At 39.0% G+C, this 25,656-nt stretch overlaps 1 protein-coding gene across 1 annotated transcript in view; it reads left to right on the plus strand.

Moving 5' to 3' along the window:
• LOC126183224 (uncharacterized) overlaps positions 1-25,656 on the plus strand; it is a 679,892-nt gene that overhangs the window by 143,309 nt on the left and 510,927 nt on the right. The window contains exons 4-6 of the mRNA XM_049925008.1: positions 10,039-10,346; positions 25,052-25,202; positions 25,436-25,623. Of these exons, the coding sequence (XP_049780965.1) occupies positions 10,039-10,346; positions 25,052-25,202; positions 25,436-25,623 (647 nt within the window). The remainder of the gene's footprint in view (positions 1-10,038; positions 10,347-25,051; positions 25,203-25,435; positions 25,624-25,656) is intronic.

Genomic DNA, 25,656 nt, shown 5'->3' on the forward strand with positions numbered 1-25,656 from the left:
AAATTTCCACAGTCTATAAGTTGTCCTACTCCTTTGTCCACATGGTGACTTCAGGAACTACAGGAGGTTCAAATTTATAGCCAGAGGTTGTTAAGAAGTACGAACAGTGTTGGTACTTAGCTTTCACACTGGTCTCTTTGTTATTGCCTTCATAGTATATCTTGGCCTCATTAAGTCTAGGACTGATTCCACTGAGAGGTTCCAGCGGTTTTCTTTATATTAGGATGAGACTAACAGGTTTGCAAGGTAGCGTGATATTTTGTTTTTTAGAGAAAAAGTTATTTTAGTTTATACACATCACATATTTAATAAATCACACATGTAACACTTCTACACCAATATAAACTAAAACATTGTCTTCCACCACATCTGTATCACCACCTCACCCAACCAATCTCGTGTTCCAAAGATCCACCTCCTCCCCACACAACCACGACCAAAGATAACAGTGTCTTTGAATTGTTAAATGAGAAGTCAAAGACAATATTTACATAAAATATTACATGTAAAGGAATTACAGAAATACATGATTTTACGTTCTGTTATAATACCTCCCCCCCCCCCCCCCCACCCCCACCCCAAACAAGTCCATGCATGCCATGCATGGGATTGTGTATCACTATGGAACATAAGCACTTCGTGAAAAAATTAACTTTCCCATTGATTAATGTGTCATAAAGACATGCAAAACTGTTTCCTCCAGAAGAGATCTGATTGAGTACAATGTAACAAGGATATTACTTAAAATTATTCCACACAAATTAGTCTTTTTAAATAATTCTTAATTTGTATCACTATGAAAAGGATGTGCAATAGGTCAGATAACTCCCAAAGTGTTACAATTGAACTCGTGCAGAAATTTTAACATATGGCTTAAAGCTCTTCAAGCTCACAAATTTAAATGGCTGGGGGATTTTTTTTTTTTTTTCATTTGAGTCTTTGAGTACACAGTGTTCAATTTTCATTGCAGTAGTTCACTTATGGTACTTATCAATGCCTTCTCACCTCTTGATAAATGCCTGTCGGATGATCACCACCTTGCTCACACTGTCCCAGCACTGGTTGTCCATGGTAATTTATAAACATATTTTCACATTTCCTCCTCAGCCCTCAGTATTCTGCTTTTTTCATCTCTTATCTGAAATGTCCATAATAGTATTAATTTTTGGAGGAAGTTTTGTCATACATAGAAAAAATTGTTTTTTAATAAGGGTGTGAGTCCGACTATATCTCTAACTATAGTATAGACATGAAACATATTATATCTAATACACACATCATAATAAAAATTATATATACAGGGTGTTTCAAAAATGACCGGTATATTTGAAACGGGAATAAAAACTAAACGAGCAGCGATAGAAATACACCGTTTGTTGCAATATGCTTGGGACAACAGTACATTTTCAGGCAGACAAACTTTCGAAATTACAGTAGTTACAATTTTCAACAACAGATGGCGCTGCGGTCTGGGAAACTCTATAGTACGATATTTTCCACATATCCACCATGCGTAGCAATAATATGGCGTAGTCTCTGAATGAAATTACCCGAAACCTTTGACGTGTCTGGCGGAATGGCTTCACATGCAGATGAGATGTACTGCTTCAGCTGTTCAATTGTTTCTGTATTCTGGCGGTACACCTGGTCTTTCAAGTGTCCCCACAGAAAGAAGTCACAGGGGTTCATGTCTGGCGAATAGGGAGGCCAATCCACGCCGCCTCCTGTATTTTTCGGATAGCCCAAAGCAATCACACGATCATCGAAATATTCATTCAGGAAATTAAAGACGTTGGCCGTGCGATGTGGCCGGGCACCATCTTGCATAAACCACGAGGTGTTCGCAGTGTCGTCTAAGGCAGTTTGTACCGCCACAAATTCATGAAGAATGTCCAGATAGCGTGATGCAGTAATCGTTTCGGATCTGAAAAATGGGCCAATGATTCCTTTGGAAGAAATGGCGGCCCAGACCAGTACTTTTTGAGGATGCAGGGACGATGGGACTGCAACATGGGGCTTTTTGGTTCCCCATATGTGCCAGTTCTGTTTATTGACGAAGCCGTCCAGGTAAAAATAAGCTTCGTCAGTAAACCAAATGCTGCCCACATGCATATCGCCGTCATCAATCCTGTGCACTATATCGTTAGCGAATGTCTCTCGTGCAGCAATGGTAGCGGCACTGAGGGGTTGCCACGTTTGAATTTTGTATGGATAGAGGTGTAAACTCTGGCGCATGAGACGATACGTGGACGTTGGCATCTTTTGGACTGCAGCTGCAACACGGCGAACGGAAACCCAAGGCCGCTGTTGGATCACCTGCTGCACTAGCTGCGCGTTGCCCTCTGTGGTTGCCGTACATGGTCGCCCTACCTTTCCAGCATGTTCATCCATCATGTTCCCAGTCCGTTGAAATTTTTCAAAGAGATCCTTTATTGTATCGCTTTTCAGTCCTTTGGTTACATTAAACCTCCATTGAAAACTTCGTCTTGTTGCAACAACACTGTGTTCTAGGCGGTGGAATTCCGACACCAGAAAAATCCTCTGTTCTAAGGAATAAACCATGTTGTCTACAGCACACTTTCACGTTGTGAACAGCACACGCTTACAGCAGAAAGACGACGTACAGAATGGCGCACCCACAGACTGCGTTGTCTTCTATATCTTTCACATCACTTGCAGCACCATCTGTTGTTGAAAATTGTAACTACTGTAATTTCGAAAGTTTGTCCGCCTGAAAATGTATTGTTGTCCTAAGCATATTGCAACAAACGGTGTATTTCTATCGCTGCTCGTTTAGTTTTTATTGCCGTTTCAAATATACCGGTCATTTTTGAAACACCCTGTATATATATATATATATATATATATATATATATATATATATACATGGTTATAATAGAAGGAAACATTCCACGTAGGAAAAATATACCTAAAAACAAAGATGATGTGACTTACCAAATGAAAGTGCTGGCAGGTCGACAGACACACAAACGAACACAAACATACACACAAAATTCAAGCTTTCGCAACAAACTGTTGCCTCATCAGGAAAGAGGGAAGGAGTGGGAAAGACGAAAGGATGTGGGTTTTAAGGGAGAGGGTAAGGAGTCATTCTAGTCCCGGGAGCGGAAAGACTTACCTTAGGGGGAAAAAGGGACGGGTATAAGGTAAGTCTTTCCGCTCCCGGGACTGGAATGACTCCTTACCCTCTCCCTTAAAACCCACATCCTTTCGTCTTTCCCTCTCCTTCCCTCTTTCCTGATGAGGCAACAGTTTATTGCGAAAGCTTGAATTTTGTGTGTATGTTTGTGTTCGTTAGTGTGTCTGTCAACCTGCCAGCACTTTCATTTGGTAAGTCACATCATCTTCTTTTTTTTTTATATATATATATATATATATATATATATATATATATATATATATATATATATATAGAAAGATGATGAGACTTACCAAACAAAGGCGCTGGCAGGTCGATAGACACACAAACAAACACAAACATACACACAAAATTCTAGCTTTCGCAACCAATGGTTGCCTCGTTGCCTCGTCAGGAAAGAGGGAAGGAGAAGGAAAGACAAAAGGATATGGGTTTTAAGGGAGAGGGTAAGGAGTCATTCCAATCCCGGGAGCGGAAAGACTTACCTTAGGGGGAAAAAAGGACAGGTATACACTCGCGCACACACACACATATCCATCCACACATACACAGACACAAGCAGACATTTGTGTATATATATATATATATATATATATATAGGGAAACATTCCGCGTGGCAAAAATATATCTAAATACAAAGATGATGTGACTTACCAAACGAAAGCGCCGGCAGGTCGATAGACACACAAACATACACACAAAATTCAAGCCTTCACAACCAGTGGTTGCTTCATCAGGAAAGAGGGAAGGAGAGGGAAAGACGAAAGGATGTGGGTTTAAAACATCCTTTCACCTTTCCCTCTCCTTCCCTCTTTCCTGATGAAGCAACCGTTGGTTGTGAAAGCTTGAATTTTGTGTGTATGTTTGTGTTTGTTTGTGTGTCTATCGACCTGCCACTGCTTTCGTTTGGTAAGTCCCATCATCTCTACATAATATACAATTTGAAGGTTACATTGTCTGTATTGAGTAAGAAGAGCAATGGACTTACAGCTAACAACAAAATATGGCACCTTATATTTAATTGATCATGGTAGCTGCAGAACCACATTAAAATGGGTACATAATTATATAGTATCTGTATAAATTCAAGTTTACTTCAACACTGACTCAATGTATCTTAGTTAAACTCACTCTTCTGATAGCAGATAACAGTGTCAGTGGTTTCTTTAGAATACATTAAATGAACTGTGGAATGAGGGCATCTCTCATAACCTTTTAATGTAAGTGTTTCAATAAAATACCATATGGAATGCCTTATGCCCAAAACAACCATTAAATCTAAAGATATCATTATTCTAAAATAAACAGGTTCTTTCAACCGCATACATAAAATAGACAGTTCAAAATGATACAATACTTATACACAATGCTAAATGGTTGTCTCTTAGGGAGAATTCATGTATATGTGACAAATGTAATCACATGATGAATCAAGTGCAAATATAATGATACGTGATCAGCACTGTATTTTCTGAGAGACTGGTTTACATATTTATGACGTAATGTTTCCTTTATAATAAAGTAGCTGAGACGTTCCTTATATGATTGTGCCTCTATCATTGCAAAATTCTCACATTGTACATCTATGTCAGCTTTATAGGTCAAATTATGACAAACTCTACACTTCCATTGTGTCAAATTGTTAGTATTTATACCTCAACTTTACATCATTAAACAGTGTTTCCATTCTGATTTACTCTCCTGTGTCTCAAATAGCATTCTGTCATGAACAGAAATTATTTCAAACTGTGTAACAGAGCATGGGATAAATTCCTAACATCTCTTCATTCACTTGAACATCAAATTACCTAAACTATTACAAAATATTCTCTCACAATATAAACCTCAAAATTAGTACCACATAACCTTCAATCCATCACAATAGTTTCAAATGTAACACAACAACTGTCTCCATAATGATCTAAATCTCAATACATTCTTAATTCACCTAATTAAATATCATGACTACCCACCACATTTTTTAACACACTACAACGTACCTGGTCTTTCAATGCACACTCTCATAATCTGACAAAACAACAGCGGACCTACCGCACTTCCCTGGGGCACTCCAGATGATATGCTCACCTCCAATGAACACTCACCATCGAGGACAACGAACTGGGTTCTATTACTTAAGAAGTCTTTGAGCCACTCACATATCTGGGAACCAATCCCATATGCTCGTACCTTAGTTAGGAGTCTGCAGTGGGGCAAACAGACTCTGGTGTTTTGTTTAATTCAGCATCTAAGGAATTAACATTTGATTTTGTATCTAAACTTAATTTGCCCACCCTCTCCTCCACAGTTCTTTGAGCTGAGGTTAACCTTTCAATCTCTTTCCCTTGACTTGAGCTAGCTGTGGCCAGTTTATTTTCTAAGATTACAGACTTACTTTCTACAGCCTCAATTTTGGAGTTCACACCCACCTAACTGAATTTTCAAATTTAAGATCTCTTCTTTCAGTAAATCACCGTTGCTTCTAATTTTTGCTTCCAGCGATTCACTAATTAAGCGTGATTTCACTTCTAGCAATTCACTGGATGTATTTTAGATTCTAGGAATTCACTATTTGAAATTTGTTGCCATTGTTAATACAGACTGCATTTGTCCCATTCTGGCAAACAGTAACCTTACTCAGTCCTGTTGATCCAGTTTTCTTTCAGTTTGTGAGTCATCTGGATCATCACTTACACCACACATGTTTGAAGCTAACATTTCTCCAACTTCCTTTTTAATTTCTTCTGATAGCATCATTACGACACCACATGTTTAGACACAGTCTTGACAAAAAGTTTAAAACAAAGAGGAATTGTACTTATCTTTTCACATTGATCACAGGTCTACCTCTCCAATAAGCCAGTACTTTGTTGGCTCTCACTCTTTTTCTTGTCCAGGAAACGTGCACAGTGATATTCATATCTTATGAATTATAAAGTTTATACTGTCCTGCAAACAAAGCACAATTAGCCTCATCGCACTTAACGGTAATATCCTAGACAAGCCCCCAAGTTTAACAGAGCTCTTCCTTCCTAAATTTCCCCAGTCTATAAGTTGTCCTACTCCTTTGTCTACATGGTGACTTCAGGATCTACAGGAGGTTCAAATTTATAGACAGAGGTCATTAACAAGTATGAACAGTGTTGGTACTTAGCTTTTACATTGATCTCTTTGTTATTGTCTTCATAGTATATCTTGGCCTCGTTAAGTCTAGGACTGATTCCACTGAGAGGTTCCTGTGGTTTTCTTTATGTTAGGATGAGACTAACAGGTTTGCAAGGTAGCGTGGTATTTTGTTTTTTAGAGAAAAAGTTATTTTATTTTATACACATCACATATTTAATAAATCACTCATGTAACACTTCTACACCAATATAAACTAAAACATCGTATTCCTGCATGACCAAAGATAACAGTCTCTTTGAGTTGTTACATATGAAATCAAAGACAATATTTACATAAAATATTACATGTAAAGAAATTACAGAAATACATGATTTTACGTTCTGTTATAGGGGGGGAGGGGGGGGGGGGAGGCAGAGGGCAAAACTATTTAACAGACACATCGACAATTAAATAAATATTTTCAGCATTTGAATTCACATCACAGTAAAATTGAGTTTACAGTGGAGTTGGGACTGACTTTACACACCTTACCATTGACATTAGCAAATAACAACATTCATTCAAGATTACAGGAAAGTTAATTCTACAGACACAGTAATGAAACGGTTCCCAGCATCCCATAACACAGAAACATTTAGCCTTCAACTCCATGGTGCCTGTGTGCTATCTTACGCAAAACCAAAACATATTTTGAAAATTAATTGAAAAAATTAAGTAAATAACATAATCCTACCCTGATTGACAGCATACTCAGTAGAAAGGAGAGACAGAGGATAACAGCACTTTTGTATCATTTTCAGAAAACACTAAACCACACTAATAACAAATAGGCCCCCATTCTATATGTAGACAGGACTTTGCAGGTACATGTCAACAAACGAAAATTCAGGAAATATGCTCAAGCTTTTTTTAATAGGAACACTGTTGTCTACATTCTGTTCAACAGTGAAGATAAGATTTCCCCATTACAATAGCATGGAATTTATAGTCTCTGCAATTTGTATGGAAAGTTATTAAGATAGTCATTCAGGTAGGACTGTAACTAATACACTGACTAAGCATGAAAGAAGTGGGAGAATAAAAAAGAAAAATTCCACCTTTGCCGAAAATGCTCTTAATGACAGTTGTTCTTATGATATTAAGTGAGATGTCTTCCACAGTGGAATTAAGGGCACAAAACTAACATTAATTGAAATTATGCTCCTTAATAAACACTGATCAAAGAATCCTGGCCTCGTCCTTAATGAGTAAACAGTTTTAGTGTCATCCTTACTAAAGTATCAGCAACAAGTTAATATTTTTCTCAGCATTAGATAATATGCTTGTTGTAACTGTTCCACATGCACATTCCACAGACTCCTTTCACCCCTCTGCCCTCCTCCCCCCCTCCACCACTCCCTCCCCACTCCTCCCCCTCCCCCCCTTTCCCCCTCCCCACCACCCTTTTCTTTGGCATGTTAACCACATTCATCTATTTGTCCATACAACATCGTAATCTGTGCCAATGTTTTTTTTTTTCTGCGTAAATCTACCTATGCTATTACTCTAGAAGTATAATTTTATATATGTTTTATTTGTTCAGAGATTCTTTGGGTATTACGTTATGCTTGTGGTTTTGCATCAGTATATAGTTGTAAAATTTTACATGTCTTTGGAAAACAATCTTTGTGCAGCTATGAACTCTTGCTGAGGTTGTATGGAGTACCTGTTTAGTATTAAGTTATCTGACAATGGCATAGGAAAGTGGAAGCCAGTTCATAATGAATTATTAAATAAATATTACTGTGGAACATAAATACTATGTTTGCTAGATTTTTATATGTTGTGTCCTTCCAAGCACTGATGAAATAATCCATAAATATTTTAAAATTACATGTCTCATCAGAGACATGATGTAAGAGAATACTAATTAATAAAATAGAGATCACATCATCTAAAATGTGTCACAACAGTAAAAGATTTCCACATCACTGATACTGACCAACAATCTCTTTACCAAATTATTCACTATGGATAATGTATTTATATGTCAGCAATTGTTGCCACATTATTTTCATATGGTGTTCAATGCAGACAGCAACGACATGTCTTCATTCATCACTTTCTAGTTAATTACTTTTACTATACTAGGTATATCTAACTTCGACTTAGCTCTAATTTGTGGTCATGAACTTCCCCCCTGACATCAAGTTCTGTCATATATATATATATATATATATATATATATATATATATATATATATATATATATATATATATATATACACACACACACACAACACTAAGTATTTTGAGCCTGGTGAAGAGTGCACAAAAATTTTCCAAATGACCTGTGTTACAAATTAAGCACAAAAGTTTCTTTTGTATTTTTAAAATGTTATCAACATGGGGAGGATGTCCCTATATAATATGGCCATATGCAATTGGAAAAGTCTGAAGTATGTCATCCAAAGGTAATCCATGTTTACCATGTCCCTTAGTTACAAAAGGAGGTATGATACCTGAGATATCTTTTTGCTGACATGATTGGTATGTTCTTGCCAATTAAGTTTGGAGTCATTGTGAACACCTAGAAGCTATACTGATTTAGTTTCTATATCCTTTGTATGCCTAGTATCAGCTGTCGTGCCTTATCGGGATTACATAAGTGTGTATTAGCAGTAGTCCAAAGCTATGTCAAGATATTCTTTTATTATGTGATTGAGTTCAGAGATGTTGTGATGAGAGGTAAACAGTGTAGTATCATCTGCATAACATATGACAGGATGTGGTATGTTGTAAGGCAGGTCACTGATTGCAACAATGAAAAAGAAGGTTCCAAGGATAGATCCTTGGGAAACACCTGTGTCTATCTCGAACAAGGAAGAATGCATATTCCTGACTGAAACGAATTTTTTCCTGTTGTTCAAGTAAGAAGAAATGATGTCTTAAGTGCCCTCTTGCAACCCATGGTATTCCAATTTCTTTAGTAGGATGTCAACAAGAATGCAATCAAATGCCGTGCTTAAGTCACTTAATACAAGTGATACTTCACTTTTGTCTTCAATGTCAGATAATGTTCGATCAGTGACTTCTAAATCAACAGCAGTTGTGTTTTTCCCCTTGTGAAATCAAAACTGAAAGTTACAAATAAGAAAAAGAGAAAGAAAATGAAGAAAAAATATGCTTCTGCATTAAAATGAGGTCCACTTATACACAAGCCCTAGTCATTGAATGAGATTTTTTTCTGCAACATATTCCATTTTTTTAGTAATTGGGCCTAATATATGTACATAACATATTTGGCAGTAATTTCTTTGTTACAGGATACTGAAAGATCCATGTCTGATTTAAGATGGACTTGTGATGCCTTGTTTGCATTTCAAAAAATTAAGCTTTTCCATGTATTTCCAGTTGCTTTTGTTTTTATTTGTAATTGCATTACTGCTATAATGTTTATTATTGTGTTGCCAAGTGTTCACCTAACCTATAGTGTTATTTATTTATTAATATGAGTTCAAAATTTGAAAACATTAACACTAGGAAAAAAGCTTGTGTTCTCAAATTAGCTCTACTAAATCCTTCACAGATTAAGTATTATAGTCCTGAATGTTACAGTGAAGGAATGATTAGGAGTGGATTGTACCATAAAATAACTTTTATAGCAATTTTTATTTAAATACTTTTGAAACAGTCTAATAACACATTGTAGCACTTAGTCAGTTTTGTGTAGAATATATATTAATATTTTATTCATATTTTTCTTTTTTCAGAATACATTATATGGGAGGCGTACTGTGGAATATATTATTACAAATGATGGAAAAAATGTAACTGTTAGGAAATTTTTTGATTATGAAGATGTATATAAAGTGACTGACTTTCCAATGAAAGTTTGGTCTAATGTGCCTTTATTGTCTTGTGCACCAACACCACAGAGTCTAATTTCATCCAGTGAACGGGTGTATTCACTTGCAAAAGTAAATGCAGAAGTACACAAATTACTGAAAGTAAATGCTGTTGGAACCATTAACTTACAAATGTTCCCACCAAATGGGGAGTTGCAGTACATTTTGGTAAAGTAAGTGATTATAAGTATTATGTAGAAGTATGGAGTAACACTTAAACAGCAGACATAAAGAATAAATTTTTAATCTTTCTGCAAACTTACTTATGCATGGTTATAGAAAATTAGTGCAAATTAGATATATAAAGCACTTTAACACACAAAATATTCTAAATAGAGACATTTTTATTCCAAAAGTCTTACAATAAATCACACAACTTTCGACTTTACTAATTACATTGTAGAAACAATAATTTCAAACTCATTAGATTGATATGTGATCACCCCAAATGTTCTAGCTTCGTGAAATCTGAAGTTCTCCCAAGGAAAGCAGACTTTCAAGTTGTACATGTAAGAACAGAGATGCAGGAAATAGAAAGCACTACTTAATAATTAAAATGGCATACCAGTTTCATTGGAGAGAGCAAGTATGAGAGGGTGAGAAGATATGTTAGGTCACCCATTGTTTCTCACATTTATAAAATGACTTCCTTCTGATAAAATAATGAGAGCTAATTTTCACTCTTTGCATATAATATGATTCACTTAGTTGATAAAACAGGTGACAGTAAACTTGTGATGACATTAATCAAAACATTCATGTAAATTCTAAATTATGTTCTGGAATATAATGCTGTAAAGTTGACACACCACCTGACAGAGTCCAATGATGGAGGTGCAGTGTTACTGCATGTCTAAATTGTTTGTATTGTTTGTGTACAACTCTTTTTAATCAGCGAAAATTGATACACCATCTATGAGAGTCCGATGATAAAGGTGCAGTGTATGCAGCGATCAGAGCTTCCCTCCATGGAACTGGAGTCTGCAGAGCAATTTCATATGCCCCGTACAATGATTGTGTCCAGAGCCTGATGATCAGGGCACAATGTACATGGCAATCTGAGTGTGCCTCCCCAATATAGTAATCAGCACATTCTATGTGGAACACCATGCAAACACTGATTATAGCTGAATCATATGGGAATTTTGATTTTAGCTTTTATTTCTTGCATGATAATATTTTTAAGACAGTCCAAATCCTCTTGGGTGTATGTTGCTAACTTATCTCCATATTCCAATAGAATCTGCATATAGAACTTTGAGGTTACCACTTCATCAAACAAATGGTCATTAAATGTAGTTATTCCACAAGTTTTAAACTCTGCAGATATCTTCTCTTTTGTTAGATGCACAATGTTGAGGCCACCACATTTAGATACCTTGTGGCCATCCTTTTTAAGCAGATCCAAACAAGAATGGGAGTTTATAAATAACCTTTAGAATATCATCTAATGTAGCAAGCGTCTTGGAGTCATAATTTTCTGTGACTAATCCACATATGGTCACATTTCATGGTATTTACAATAAATGCTTATATCTTTTACTCCCCAGTCCTATCCAGATTTTCCAGTTTCCAGTGTTTAAAGCAATTTGTAAACCTTGTTATCACATCTGCAAAGACTTTTTCTTTTTGTAATAGTAGATTATATTCTTCCTTCATTGCAGTTGTTTTTGTCAAATACTCCAGTTTGTATTTTTGAGTTCAGCCTCTTCCACTTTTTGTTTCCTTTTGTGCACGTATAACACATTAACTGTACTGAAAGTAGTAATTTTTGTAATAGGCAATGGTTTAAGCTTGTTCAATGCATTGTCTCTTTTTCTTAAGACCTGTACAACAACAATATTTGTGCAAACCAAGCCTTATTAGGGGATATCTGTATATGACGTCTTTGTGGAGCACAATGTCCTGAATTGGGAAAAATACATTTCTGCAGCTTTAATATAACACTGACTGCTGATAATTTACCCACAACACCACAAGTTAGGAACTTCAACCACATGAAGTTGCCACTGTTGTAGAAGACAAAGCCAGACTTGTGCTTTAAGGAAGTTAAGAGCATTTTTGAGCAGTGTGGTGTCTGTCAATCCACAGAATGTTTTCACTGTGTTGTGGCCCAGCTCAACAATGTAACATCTGCAATTCTGTGTCTCTCAAAATTCCACAAGGAAGACGAAAAAGTAAAAATAGAAGATTAGCAAGTAGAGTGATACGAGTTTCTGAATGTTTCCAATGATAACTAATTAATTTGATATTGTCAAATTAGGGGAAATAGGCACTCACGATACAAACTGACCATTGACTGTTGGACTGCCTATGTATAGGAGTAGGGACAATTGTATGATGACATCATGCCCCCTCCCCACTGCCCTTCACCTTACTCTCCACTCCCCGCACCAACCATTTCTTAAGTCATGCACCTTCCTTGGAAATGTACCAGCAGAGAGATTCTAAACCAATACACACACATATATAACTCTCCCAAATACAAGCGAATATTCTACTGCCATTTAAACTGAAGGAGCCAATCAGTATATATCTCAGGACTGGCCATCTTGTTATCGCTACCCCACTTGAAGACCAAGACATCTTTCTATCAAAGTAAAATAGAACTTTAAAGAAACCAAAGTCATTTTCATTATTTATCAAAGTATATACCTCTCTTAAATAGTGTAATCTCATTGTGTTGCTTGTATTTAAAAAATTTAAAAAGTTTGTTGTTTTAACTAACTCCTGTTTTAACTAACTTCTGCCTGATTCTATAATTGTTTTAAATTTTTCAGTTATGCTTAATCTAAAAATTTAAACCTAATTGAGGTTTCATAGCTAATGTCCAATTCAGTAAATAATAGCATGAGCTTTTTTTATTTTTTTAAAAAAAAGCTCTGGACAAAAGTCAACAACATTTAATGAAATGTGGCTTTTTCATCGGGGTCATAAAGTGCTCCACCTCTGGTGGTATACGTTATTGTAAAGACATTGGTATTGCTGGTGTTAATGTACATATTACACCAAAACCTGACTGTGGTTCAATCTATGCAACCTCTTGGTGCAAGGAGCAATTGGCTCTTAAATTAAGTGCCACAATGTTATTGCCCCTTCTAAATTGTATATATTATTTACCAAAATATGTAGAGATTTGTTTTGTAACAGTACAAAACACATGCACCTGCTTATTGGCATTACTGGTGTAACTTACAGGTTAAGACACATATGATGCAAAAAGTACTCACTTTGTGCAAGGCACAATTGATACCCCAAATTAAGTGCTTCATTGCTACCCCATGTCTAAACTGTTTGTGTAGTTTGTCAAAACTTCATTTTAGTTCAACTAAAATTGATACACCACATACCAGAGTCCAATGATGATGGTGCAGTGTATGCAGCAATCAAAGCCTCTCTCCATGGTACTGGAGTCTGCACAGCTCTTTTGCACACCCTATACAATGCTTGTGTCCAGTCTGATGATCAGGGTGCAGTATACATGGTAATTCAAGGCTGCCTCCCCAGTACAGTAATTAGCACAGTGCTAGATTTTTGTAATAGGAAATGGTTTATATCTCTTCAATACATTGCTATTTTTTCCTTAAAAGCTGTATAATAACATTATTTGTGCAAATCAGTTCTTATTAGGCAATATCCATATCTGACATTATTGTGGAGCTCAATGTCCTGGATTGAGAAAAATATGTCTCTACAGCTTTAATATAGCAATGACTTCTGACAATTTACCTGCAACACCACAAGGTAGGAACCTCAGCCACATGGAGTTATCATTGTTCTGGAAGGTGAGGCCAGATCTGTGGTTGAAGCAAGTCGAGTGCAGTGTGGCATTCTCAAATCTACAGAACATTTTCATTGCATTATGGGCATCTCAACAATTGCAGGTAGTTCAGGCAGAGGCTGTGTTTCACATTCAGTGTTATTTTGATTTTAAACAATTTGTCTAATCAAACATTTTTCTTTCAAGCCAGAGCTACAATTTCAGAAACTGATCTGTTATGAGCAATTAGGAACCAAAACAGTTTTACTGGAACTAAAGACCCTGCTGGAAAGTGACTTCCTTACACTTTCAGTCCCTAAAGTTCCTTCCAGCCAATATTAGGACAGTATTAGCAGCTCACATTGGTTTACCCCTCAATGTTTTGGCTGATAAGGTGGAGGCCATTGTCAGTAGCTTGCAGTATTATGTTTGCAACACTGTAGAGCATTGCAATAAGTGGACCGGCCCTGGATGGCAGTATCCAGTGGCCCCAACTTGTGCACTTCTTCCAGTGAACAGGCAGCAATAGCCAATTATGTGACAGCCAGCATGCAGGCACTGCACACCAAAATAGCATCTCTCCAAGGCACCTAAGCAAATTTGTAACACTTCAGAAACAAACTGTCATCTTTTATTGAGCAAGACTGTGAGAAGAGATGAGATGTTCCTGGCTAGTGTTGGTATTACCACTGATTTGGTAGCAAGGCCCACAAATGTGTCACACCATGCAGTCACATCACTTTCTCCCCTTCTGCTCCAGTAATCATAAAGATATGTTTCCATTCCGACTCACAGAGTGCATCCAGGTGCACTACATGAGAAGATTTCCATAGGATTTTCATTGCATATGTCGCCTGACAGCATGAGAGAGAAGACATTCACGAACATACTAGCTATTACTTCATCAGCTATTTGACCAAATAGTCTAATTTTTGGTACTGGGCAGTGGTGACAGCCAAGTCATCAAGTGGAGTGTTCGTTAAAAATTCTCATTGTGTAAATGTTCTGCAGACCACAAAAGCAGCCAACTCAGGCAATAGCCCTCAATTCAGAGACAGACTTTGCCAGTCTGGAACTTACAACACCAAGATTACTATAATCATGGAGTACCTACAGCAAAAACTCTAAATGCCAATGCCACTGCATTTCATTTATGGTGGGTTTCAAGGGTCACAGCTTTCAGAATTAAGATTAGCTCACATGGAAAAGCAGCAAGTCATTCTTTGCAGACAGGCAGAACATTGAGTATTGGTTTTGCACACGTGGAAGGAACAATTAAAAATGTCTGTTTGTAACTGACAAACTGTCTGGATGATGATGATGTTTGGTTTGTGGGGCACTCAACTGCGTGGTCATCAGCACCCATACAAGTTCCCAATTTTTACATTTCTACACAGTCCAATCCAGCCACTGTCACGAATGATGATGATGATGATGATGATGATGATGATGATGATGATGAAATGGTGAGGACAACACAAACACCCAGTCCCCAGACAGAGAAAATCCCCAGTCCACCTGGGAATCGAACCTGGGGCCCCGTGATCTAGAGGCAGCAATGCTAACCACTAGACCACGAACTGCAGACAAAAAAACTTTCTGGAGCCATGTTTCTGGTAGACATAGGGCCTAACTGTAGTGTGCCCTGCCCTCCCCCCCTGCCCATGCCCCCCCTTTCCAACATTGCTTTGGAAGAGGCAGCTCTCCTAGCACACAGTTACTGATGGCAACCAACATTTGCCACATTCAGATGTATGGGGCAAAAAAGTCTTGAATTTGATTTAGGTTTGAACAAATTGTTTCAATGGAATTTCATCAGGGCAGATGTCACCAAGCTTTTTGTAGGAGCTGATTTCTTTCACCATTTTCAGTTGGTTGCACACATCTACAAGGGAAGGCATTTGCCTCTATTGGAAGTCAACTCACTGCACATTAACTCCACTTTCAAGCTCATCATGTTTCTGGAGACCCCATCAAAGACAACGTCCTGTCAGCAATGCAAACTTGATGTGATACACCATTTTCAGACTTCACCAGGCCTACTGGTCACCATTAAACCAAGAATGCCAACACCTAAAACATTTTTGGTGCCAAAGGCAGACATTAAGAGGCAAATATAAGAGGATATAGTAGCACCCTCCAATAGCTAGTGGGCTTTGCTGATTCACTTGGCATTAAAGAATAATAATACATGACACCTATGCAGTCACTACAGAATATGTAATGCTCATAAAGCACTGGATAAATATCCAATTCCTCAAGTGGCAAACTTTAACAATGCTATTACCCAAGCACAGAGTTTTGGTGTCATTGATTGCAAAAAGGCATATTCACAAATAGTGGTAGCTCTGGAGCATGCTAAAAAATCAAACTACAAAACACAGTGCAGACATGGAAAAGGTTTATTCACAAGGTTCTCTGTAGTATACATTTCCCTTCTGCTATATGGATGATATTTTGTTCTTCTTGGAATCCCAATATCAACACACAATGCACCCCCAAGTACTGTTTCAACATCATAGGCCAAGACAGCATGAATACTTCAGGATTCAACATGTCTACTTTGGACATTGCACCAACTTCAGAACTAGTGGCTAATGTATGCTCTTTCCTGGTGGCACATATCTTCAAAAAACTGAGAAGATTCTTGGGTATGATAAATTATGACTATAGACACATGCCAACGGTGACTGAACTTCAGGCTCCACAGACAGACCTAGTGAGAGAGAAGTAAAGTGAAATGGGCACCACAACTACTGGAAATTTTTGAGAAGATAGAGAAATATGTGGCTCAAACAGGCTTGCTCATCCATCCTAGGCATGATGCACAGATAGTGTTAATGGTAGACACAAGCCAATTAGCTGTTGGTGCGGCACTACAACAGTTTGTCAGTGGGATGTGGCAGCCCTTGGCCTTTTTGCAGTTACTTGCAACGGTGCTACAGAAATGGAGCACCACTGACAGGGGACTTTATGCTATTTACACTGCCATTCAACATTTCAAAGCTTCATAGAAGGGAAATATTTTACACTGTTCATTGACCGTGCACCCCTGACAGCATTTTTTCCCAAGGCTCACTGCAGAAATGTTGGCAAACAGAGTGTATATCACAATTCTCAACTGACATATGGCATGTTAGTGGCAATAGCAGTGTGGTTGCAGGTTACTTCTCATGCTGGTGCATGAGCATAAAAGCCATCCCTTAGTGACAACTTGCAGTGGAACAAAAATGGGCAGTGATTTCAAATGGCTGCAAGATGCTACACACAGCCTCTATCAGTTGTCAGTCTGTGTGCAACAACTCAGAACTTCTCTATGGTGTGACACATCATATGGCTTACAGTAGCTGTCCATACCACAGAAATATTGGCACATCATCTTTGATTCTATCCATAACTTGGCACATCCTGGCATGTGAGATACCACCAGACGTATTACAAAGGAAGTTGTGTGGCCAGTAATGAAAAGAGATTGCTGCTGCTGGGCACAAGCTTGCCTAAGATCTCAACAATGCAAAATTGGTTGACCTGTATTAGCGCCTTTGGGAACCTATGATACACCAACAGCTCACTTCATGCATATGACCTAGTCAGGCCACTGCCACCCTCTGCATCACATAACTACTTCCTGACAGTGATCGACGGATTCACACATTGGCCGGAAGCTTTTCCAACAGTTCACATGCCAGCAGAAGCAGTACCATGGGCCTTAGTGACAGGCTGAATTGTGAGGTTTGGTGTGCTTGAAATGATAATGACAGACTGCAGAAGGCAGTTTGAATCTGTACTTTTTCATGAGATTTTACTTCCGTGTGGCTGTGCACATTTATGAACCACCAACCATCATCCCGATATGCAATAAAATGTTAGAAAGGTTTTATAGAAGCCTAAAAGCAGCCTCAATATGCAGTGGGGAGAAGTGAAAAGACACACTACCACTGGTTCTCTTGATTCTACAAACTGCGATTAAGGACAACTTAGACTGTTCAACAGCCCAACTGGTTTGTAGGTTAACAACTGAGGCTGCCAGCAGAGCTCCTTTCTGTAAAACTGAAGCACCTCCCAACATATGAATATGGCAGTCTTCATCTTAGAGCTACAACACAGAATGGCTCAGATTCATCAAAACCCAGTGCAGCTACATAGAGAGAAACCTGTTTTTATCCATAAGGACCTGTTCACCACATTGTACATCTTGGTCCACTATGACCACCTTACAGAGTCCATACAAGGCACCTGAATGCTGAGAGAACCCATTTTTCATTGATTGGCATAGAAAACAGGAAATGATTTCAATTGAAAGGCTGAAACCTGCCCAGCTGGATGAGGATACCAACAGGTGACCCTGACGGGGATTCAAGAGTTCCCACACTGAATGTACTGGCAGGACAGGAGGATGTTGCCTGCACATCCAGCTGTAATTACCAGGGCCATGAGAATTGTGAGGCATAGACTTTCTGACATTCCTGGTGCTCACAGTTTAGAAAAAGGAGGGGGTTGGTGTAGTGGTGCAGCTATTGATCTGTGAGACAAGGATAAAATAACATGGCTCATGTGTTTGATCTTTTGTTTCACCTCTCTTTGTTTGCTGTTTATCGAATTCTTTGCCTGTGTAACCTGTTTGTAATTAAAGTTTTTTATATAGAAAATAAACCTGTGTTTTCTGGACAAGTGTGGATTTCAGTAAGGAATACCTCTCACTTTCCTAGCTACTATAAAATCCTATAGATATAATGCAAGCACAGTGTTTAGCATTGTGTTGATTCCAGTACCAGGAAGGCAGGCATCTATTGCAACATACACTGCACCCTTATCATTAGACATTGGACACAAGTGTTGCACAGGAGGCTCTGATCACCACGTACACTGCACCCTGATCATAGGACTCTGGCAGGCAGTGCATCAATTTTAGCTGAATTATAATAAAGTTTTGACAGACAATACAGACAATTTAGATGTGAGAATAATGTTTTGGTACTTAATGTGAGGATCAATTATCTTGTGCCACGGGGGTACAAAGATTGAACCACTGTCCTGTTTTGCATCATATGTATCTTAACCTCCCCAGTAGTGCCAATATCTCTGCATAGTTTGAAAAATAATACAGGCAGTTTAGATGTGGGCACTCAATCTGAGGATCAGTTGTGCCTTTCATCATGTGGGTACTAAGATCAAGCATTCGGGAGGATGACGGTTCAATCCCGCATTCGGCCATCCTGATTTAGGTTTTCCATGATTTCCCTAAGTCACTCCAGTCAAATGCCGGGATGGTTCCTTTGAAAGCGCACGGCTGACTTCCTTCCCCCTTCTTCCCTAATCCGATGAGACTGATGACCTCGCTGTCTGGTCTCCTTCCCCAAACAATCCAACCCAACTAAGATCAAACCACAGCAGGATGTTGGCATCAAGTATACTGAACCTGTAAGTTACACCTGTAATGCCAATCAGTGAGCCATGTTGCCTATGTACTGTTATAGAACGAATTTCCACGTTTTTATACGAAATAGTACAGACCATTTTCTGTTTCATTGAATTGATATTTTTCTTTTGGGCTAAGATCGAAACACAGTTCAATTATGATGCCAAGTGGGCATACAGAGAGAAAGATGGCTAGCTCTGTGGTGCATACTGATTTACTTTCATTTTTTATGGCAGTAAAATACTGGGCTGTGTTTGGGAGAATGAAAGCTGGTAAGTTATTTGGATTCTGTGAATGCTGACGAAGTAGTGTAGGGTCTACAAATGCTGATGAAGCTGTGTGGATTTTGTGAATGCTGATGAAGCATTCTGCCGCTGCTCTCCTCATTTCTTCCTGCCACAATATGAAGAACAGCAGAGATGTGTTTTAGGTCCCAAATGCATGTTGCATACCTATTTCATATTATTTATGAAGCATGTTAACATAACTCATCTCTTAAACTAATTACTATCCTGCATAACTATTAATTGATTACAAACAGTCTAACAAAGCAGCATATATAACCTAAGATACTTTCATTCATTGGAGTCTCATGGCATAATCTTTTAGAGACATCAGACACATAAGAAATTTAAAAATCTTCATGGCTTAAAAAGAAAGTTGATACAGCAATCTAAAAATTCTAATCTTCTGCAGAAACATGTTCACTATTATAGCATACAAATATATTTGCTTCCATCAAACATATTATACAAGAAAGTCTTATTTAGTTAATACCAATATCTAATAGACTGCTGGAAAAATGTCTCCTTGATGAATTATTCTGTTAACGTGTTGGCATCAGTCTAAATACATTATGTAGGTATTATGCATTCCTCTAATACAAAGTCAAAGCTTTTTTCTGAACATTTCATATTTCGTTCAAAACCAGCTTCTATTGTCAAAGCTTTTTTTGAATATTTCATAGTTCATTCTAAACCAGCTGTTATTACCAACCATAAATGTTCCGTGTGATGTGTACGTGAAACTTTGACAAAGTTTTTGAAATGGCTATTGCATGCAGTTTAGTTATATGACAGAAGGCCTTCCTCTTTACTTTCCTTTTTCCTGTGGTTAATTTATAAATGTCAAGTTAACCAAACAGCCATTTTTAATAAGCTGGTAAGACATATAACTTGTTTAGAGTCATGCCAGTAAACATATAAACTTTATCACTTCCGTACACACCTGAAAGAATGGATGCTGTTGATGATACAACAGTACAAGCCTAGGCAAGCATACTACAATAACAAAATTGGTCTTTATTTTAATTATATTTATTTATTGCAATATGTATTCCATAGATCCAGTTCTGCATGTGACTGTGGAATGAGTCAAAAACATTTAGTTCATTAATACATTAGTTTCCATGAGGACAGTAAACAAAGATTAATAAGACAAGGTGGAAACACAATCGGTAAGATAAAGTTACACTCACAAGCAGAGTTCCAGATACAACATTCTGATTTTGTCCAAACAAATTTTTACAGTTCACATTTAATTCATTATTACATTAGTTTCCATAATTTGATTCCTTGTTGTCTTTCTCCCTGTTGCAGGAAGCCATGTTGTGAGCATTAGGTGATGAATTAAGTGGACCATAATATAAGAATGTGAACAGTGTGACATATGGATGTTTCTATCATTCTGAGGAACCTACACAGATAGCCAAATTGGTTAGGGGGACCACTTGTGATAAATGGAAAATCTGGGTTGGAGTCCCAGTTGGGCACAAATTTTCATAGGTCACTGTTGGGTAGTAGATCTATATCTAATACAGCTGATGTTGAGGAATTTCCAGTCAGTGAATTAATTTTGAAGATAAATTGTATTAATTTCTATGGTACCTAACAGAAATATTGTTTTTCACAAATTTGGGCATTCAAAACCATGATACATGATACACACACAGTTTTTGCTACCCCATATGATTGTCACAAAAGTAAAAAAGAAGAAAATAAATATCCTTAATGTGAGAAACTATTTCCAGCTATGGTCTTATATCATAGACTCATTATTAATGCTTTTGTATTTTGCATCCACATAGAAAACCTACATATTATCCTGTAGGAGTAATTTCACTACATAAAGGAAAACGCTTGCATGGATTTTATACTGTGAATGATTTATTTTATTGTACCACACCAACACAATACATACATACGTTAATGCGGGAAAATGAACACTGGTTGTTTCCTCCAAAGAACCTCACTCGCAAAGAAAATTTTTCTGTGTCTCCTGTTGACTATCGACTTGTCACTACCACACAGCTCCCCCCCCCCCCCCCCCCCCCCCCCCCCCCTGAAGTGCGGAACACCCGTTATGGTGGGGTACTTAAACTTCACCTCTCGGCCTGCCCGAGTGCAGATAGGGCGGGTGTGGGTGCTGCTTGGTGATTCCGCTGCTGCATTAGGTCCCTTGGTGTGGAGCTCTGGTGGCTCACAGCTGTCTGGCTTTGTAGAAGGTGTGGTTTCATTGCGAGTTGTGTCTGAAGTTGTCTGTGAGATTGCAGTCGGTGCTGTCATTGTCCAAGCGGGTTTTACCCGCTCAGTGGAAAACTTGGTCGACTTCCCCTGGAGAGGATATCCATTGTGTGTGTGCCCCATCCTAGCACTTGGACTTGGTACAGTCCAGTGTACGGTGGCTGCAATGAATGACATACCATATCTGTGCGGAGCATGGTGTGGGAACAAGTATCGAGGGACTTGTGTATGAACACTGGGTGCATGCCGTACTGAGACGTCGGGGCTGCATGTAGCATCTCTGCCTGCTTCCTCATTTGTTCCAAGAGGTGTGGTAGTTGTGATGCACGTCTGTCGAAAACTGGCATATGAACTCAATATGGCGGGCCTGGCGGGGGAACATGAATCGCTGATTATGTAGAAAGCTGCCACAAGAGGTTTATGGTCGGTGTATATGGTGAATTGCCTGCCTTCAATGAAAAGGTGGAAGTGCCTGACACTTTCATACATTGCGAGGAGTTCCCTGTCGTACGCACTCCAACGAATTTGACTCATCTGTAGTTTTTGTGAGAAAAAACTTAGTGGCTGCCAATGACCCTTCACTCTCTGGTGCAGTGCTGCACCGACTGCAACTTGGCTTGCGTCCACTACTAGGGCTAGCTGAGCTGCTGGTGCAGGGTGTGCAAGCCCCACTGCATTGTGAATGCTGTTTTGCAGTGCCTTGAAAGCAGAGTCCATGTTGGATGGCTGTATAGTTCCTTCCTGTAGCGTCACGTAGAAAATGGTCTTGGTTTCCCGCAAGCAATCAGGTGCAAGCCTGCGAATGCTTGAGTAGACTGGTGGGCCTGGAGATGTATGGATGTGGTGCACTGTCTCATGCTTCACCCTGTTCTTTCTTGTTCCATGTTGTGGCTTGGGTGTCGCCTTTGTGGTTGAAACAGCAGGAGCCTGTTGTTGTGCTGTCAACTCTTTTCATGTCATTTGAGTCATGTGCAGGTCAGATTCCTTCATCACTATGGTGTCATCCCAGGTGGGTGTGCTGAGTTTATCTATCCTTGGATATGCATGAGAGGTCGGATGTCCCTGTACTCACAGGATAACCCATCCATTGGCAGAATGGACGAGTTGCGACTTGCGTAAATCCATGGACAATGCATGTTTTGACAGGAAATCAACACCTAGTATAGGTTGGTCAATATCGGCCATAACGAAGGTCCACTGCCAGTGTTTTCTGTACATATGTGTGGATGACTGAATTTTTGACTGCTTTCAAAGTGGTCTCTTCAGCACGTTTGTCTGAAGGGAAGAAATTTACAGGCAGAGAGCTGACATCTGAGCTCGTGTCAACCAAAAACATCCATCCTGTAGAGCAATCAGGAATGAAAAGTCTTTGTGAAGCTGTGTACCTTACAGCTGTGGGAGAAGTCGATCTGCATAACATAGGGGTGTTCTCCTCCCATGCGTCTGTGAGTTTAGGTGCAGTTGCTTGTTGTCACGGTCGGCTGCGCCTAAAGCAGGCCGTGGGATGCTTTTGGGTGCGAGCATGGCGCCTTACACTTCGTAGCTTGTGCGCCGAAGCGCTGGTGGAACCAGCAATAACTGGTTCCATTGTTTGCGTGACGCGGTGGGCACATTGGCTGGCAACAACGTGTGTGTGTGTGTGTGTGTGTGTGTGTGTGTGTGTGTGTGTGTGTGTATGTGTGTGTCAGCCGCCGCAATGGCGCGTGGCTGTAGCCGCTGCAGCTGGGTGGTCGGCTGATCAATGGCAGCGTGGAGAGATCAGAAATCTTCGGTCACGTCCGGCGCTCGTCGTGCGGTCGTGGCAGTACAAGCTGGAGGCGCCGCATCAATCGGCTCCGGCCGTGCTCGGCTGGTGTCGTTGGCCGAGGTGGTTGCGGCGGCAGCCATTGTGGCACACGAGTCAAGGAGGGACTGTGCTCTATTGGCCACTTGCAGCAACCCACTTAATGGCTGGCCCTCGTAAGCAATTAAGGTTAAGCACACCTGTGGAGGTAACTGTTGTTGTCAGATGTTCACAAGTAATGTGTCTGAGAACATGGAAGTGTCCACCACAGCACATAAATGTTGGTAAAAGTCTGAAGGCGACCTGTCACCACGTTTCTCGTGGTACAGGAGCTGTGTCATCTGCTGGTCCACAGGTTTTGTGCAACGGGAAATTAACACTGCCTTCAGAGTGGCATAGGCTTGTTGTGGTGGGGGTTGCATAATTATATCCGATACCAATGATGATGCACGTTGGTCCAGATTCCATATCACTAGCGTGAACTGTTCAAAATCATTGAATATTTTCTGCTGCATGAAAATGTTCTCCATAATAGCAAACCAATTTCCAGACATTTGGAAATGAAAGGTGGGGGCCGAATTTGTAACCGCGACGCAGGTGGGCCACGATAACCGTCAAATGGAAAGTGTGAAACTCGTGGGAGTGGCACCGACACAGGTGATGAAAACGCGAGCACATGTTGTCTGATATCGGCATGTCCTGCGGGCTGATTGTACGATGCCATGTCCTGTGGTGGCGGCATGGGAACCGCCGGCACACGCGGCACGGTTGGAAATGTAACGTCATGAACAAAGTCGATATGAGGTGTAGTAATCCATGGCACTGTGAACTGAGGGGTTTGCTGCATCATGTCGAGCTCCTTATTGATATTCTGGATGACACCGTCGATGTCGCGGAAGAGGTTCTGTGCAGACAACATGTCGATACGAGATGTCGCGAACAATATCTAAAGAAACTTGTCTACTGTCACACCACTTAGTTACTGGGTCACCACTTATGTAGGAGTAATTTCATTACATAAAGGAAAACGTGGATTTTATACTGCAAATGATAACTTTTATTGTACCACACCAACACAATACATACATATGTTAATGCGGGAAAATGAACACTGGTTGTTTCCTCCAAAGAACCTTGCTCGCAAAGAGAATGTTTCTGTGTCCTGTCGACTATTGACTTGTCACTCCCACAATCCTATGCTTTTTTGTCAGCTACTTAGTACAAAGCTCTTTAACAGAGATATTCGCAGACATTATTATTCTAAAAATTTCTACTTTTGGTTTTCTTATGATTGTAAATGACTGGGTTCTTGTTTTAAATATAAAATACTTCTTGTGCCTTATTTAATCATGTACAGTTTTGGAGCTGTTAATGGTGTTTAATATAATTTTCAGTCAATCTATTCACATAAAAACTACAACAGAGAAACTGAAAGACTGGAAGCAAGAAGGGACACTGAAAAATGTTGGATTAAAATTTGAAATATCATTTTCTGATTTAACTCAAGATCGTAACAAGCTCAAGAAGGAATATGTCCTGAAAAAGGTAAATTCAGTACCTATGGCTAGATTTGATATATATGTAAATTTCAATAAAAAGTATTTAGCAGGTTTGTTTAAGACACTTAAATTTATTTCAGTTTGTGCATTAACGAATCTACTCTTAATTACATGCACCTACTATTCTTAAAATTTTACATGTACAAAAGTAATATGAACAAGAAACAAAACTCATTTACTGAATAATACATATATTGACAAAATTAATTTATTATTTAGATTGACAGTTTAATGAAGAACTTAGCAGAGAGTCTAGAGACAACTCCAGGAAGCTTACCATTAGATAAATTGCACCAAGACAATGTGCCTCAACTCTTGTATCTTCTGTACACTTTAGATAAAAGTGATTTGGAAAGCTATTACAGTGAGCTGGCAATTGGTACAAGCTATCAACAGGAAACAAAGAGGTATGTATTGTAGCTATGTCTGATATTCTTCAA

The sequence above is a fragment of the Schistocerca cancellata genome, chromosome 4, assembly GCF_023864275.1.
Source record: "Schistocerca cancellata isolate TAMUIC-IGC-003103 chromosome 4, iqSchCanc2.1, whole genome shotgun sequence".
Classification (NCBI taxonomy): Eukaryota; Metazoa; Arthropoda; class Insecta; order Orthoptera; family Acrididae; genus Schistocerca; species Schistocerca cancellata.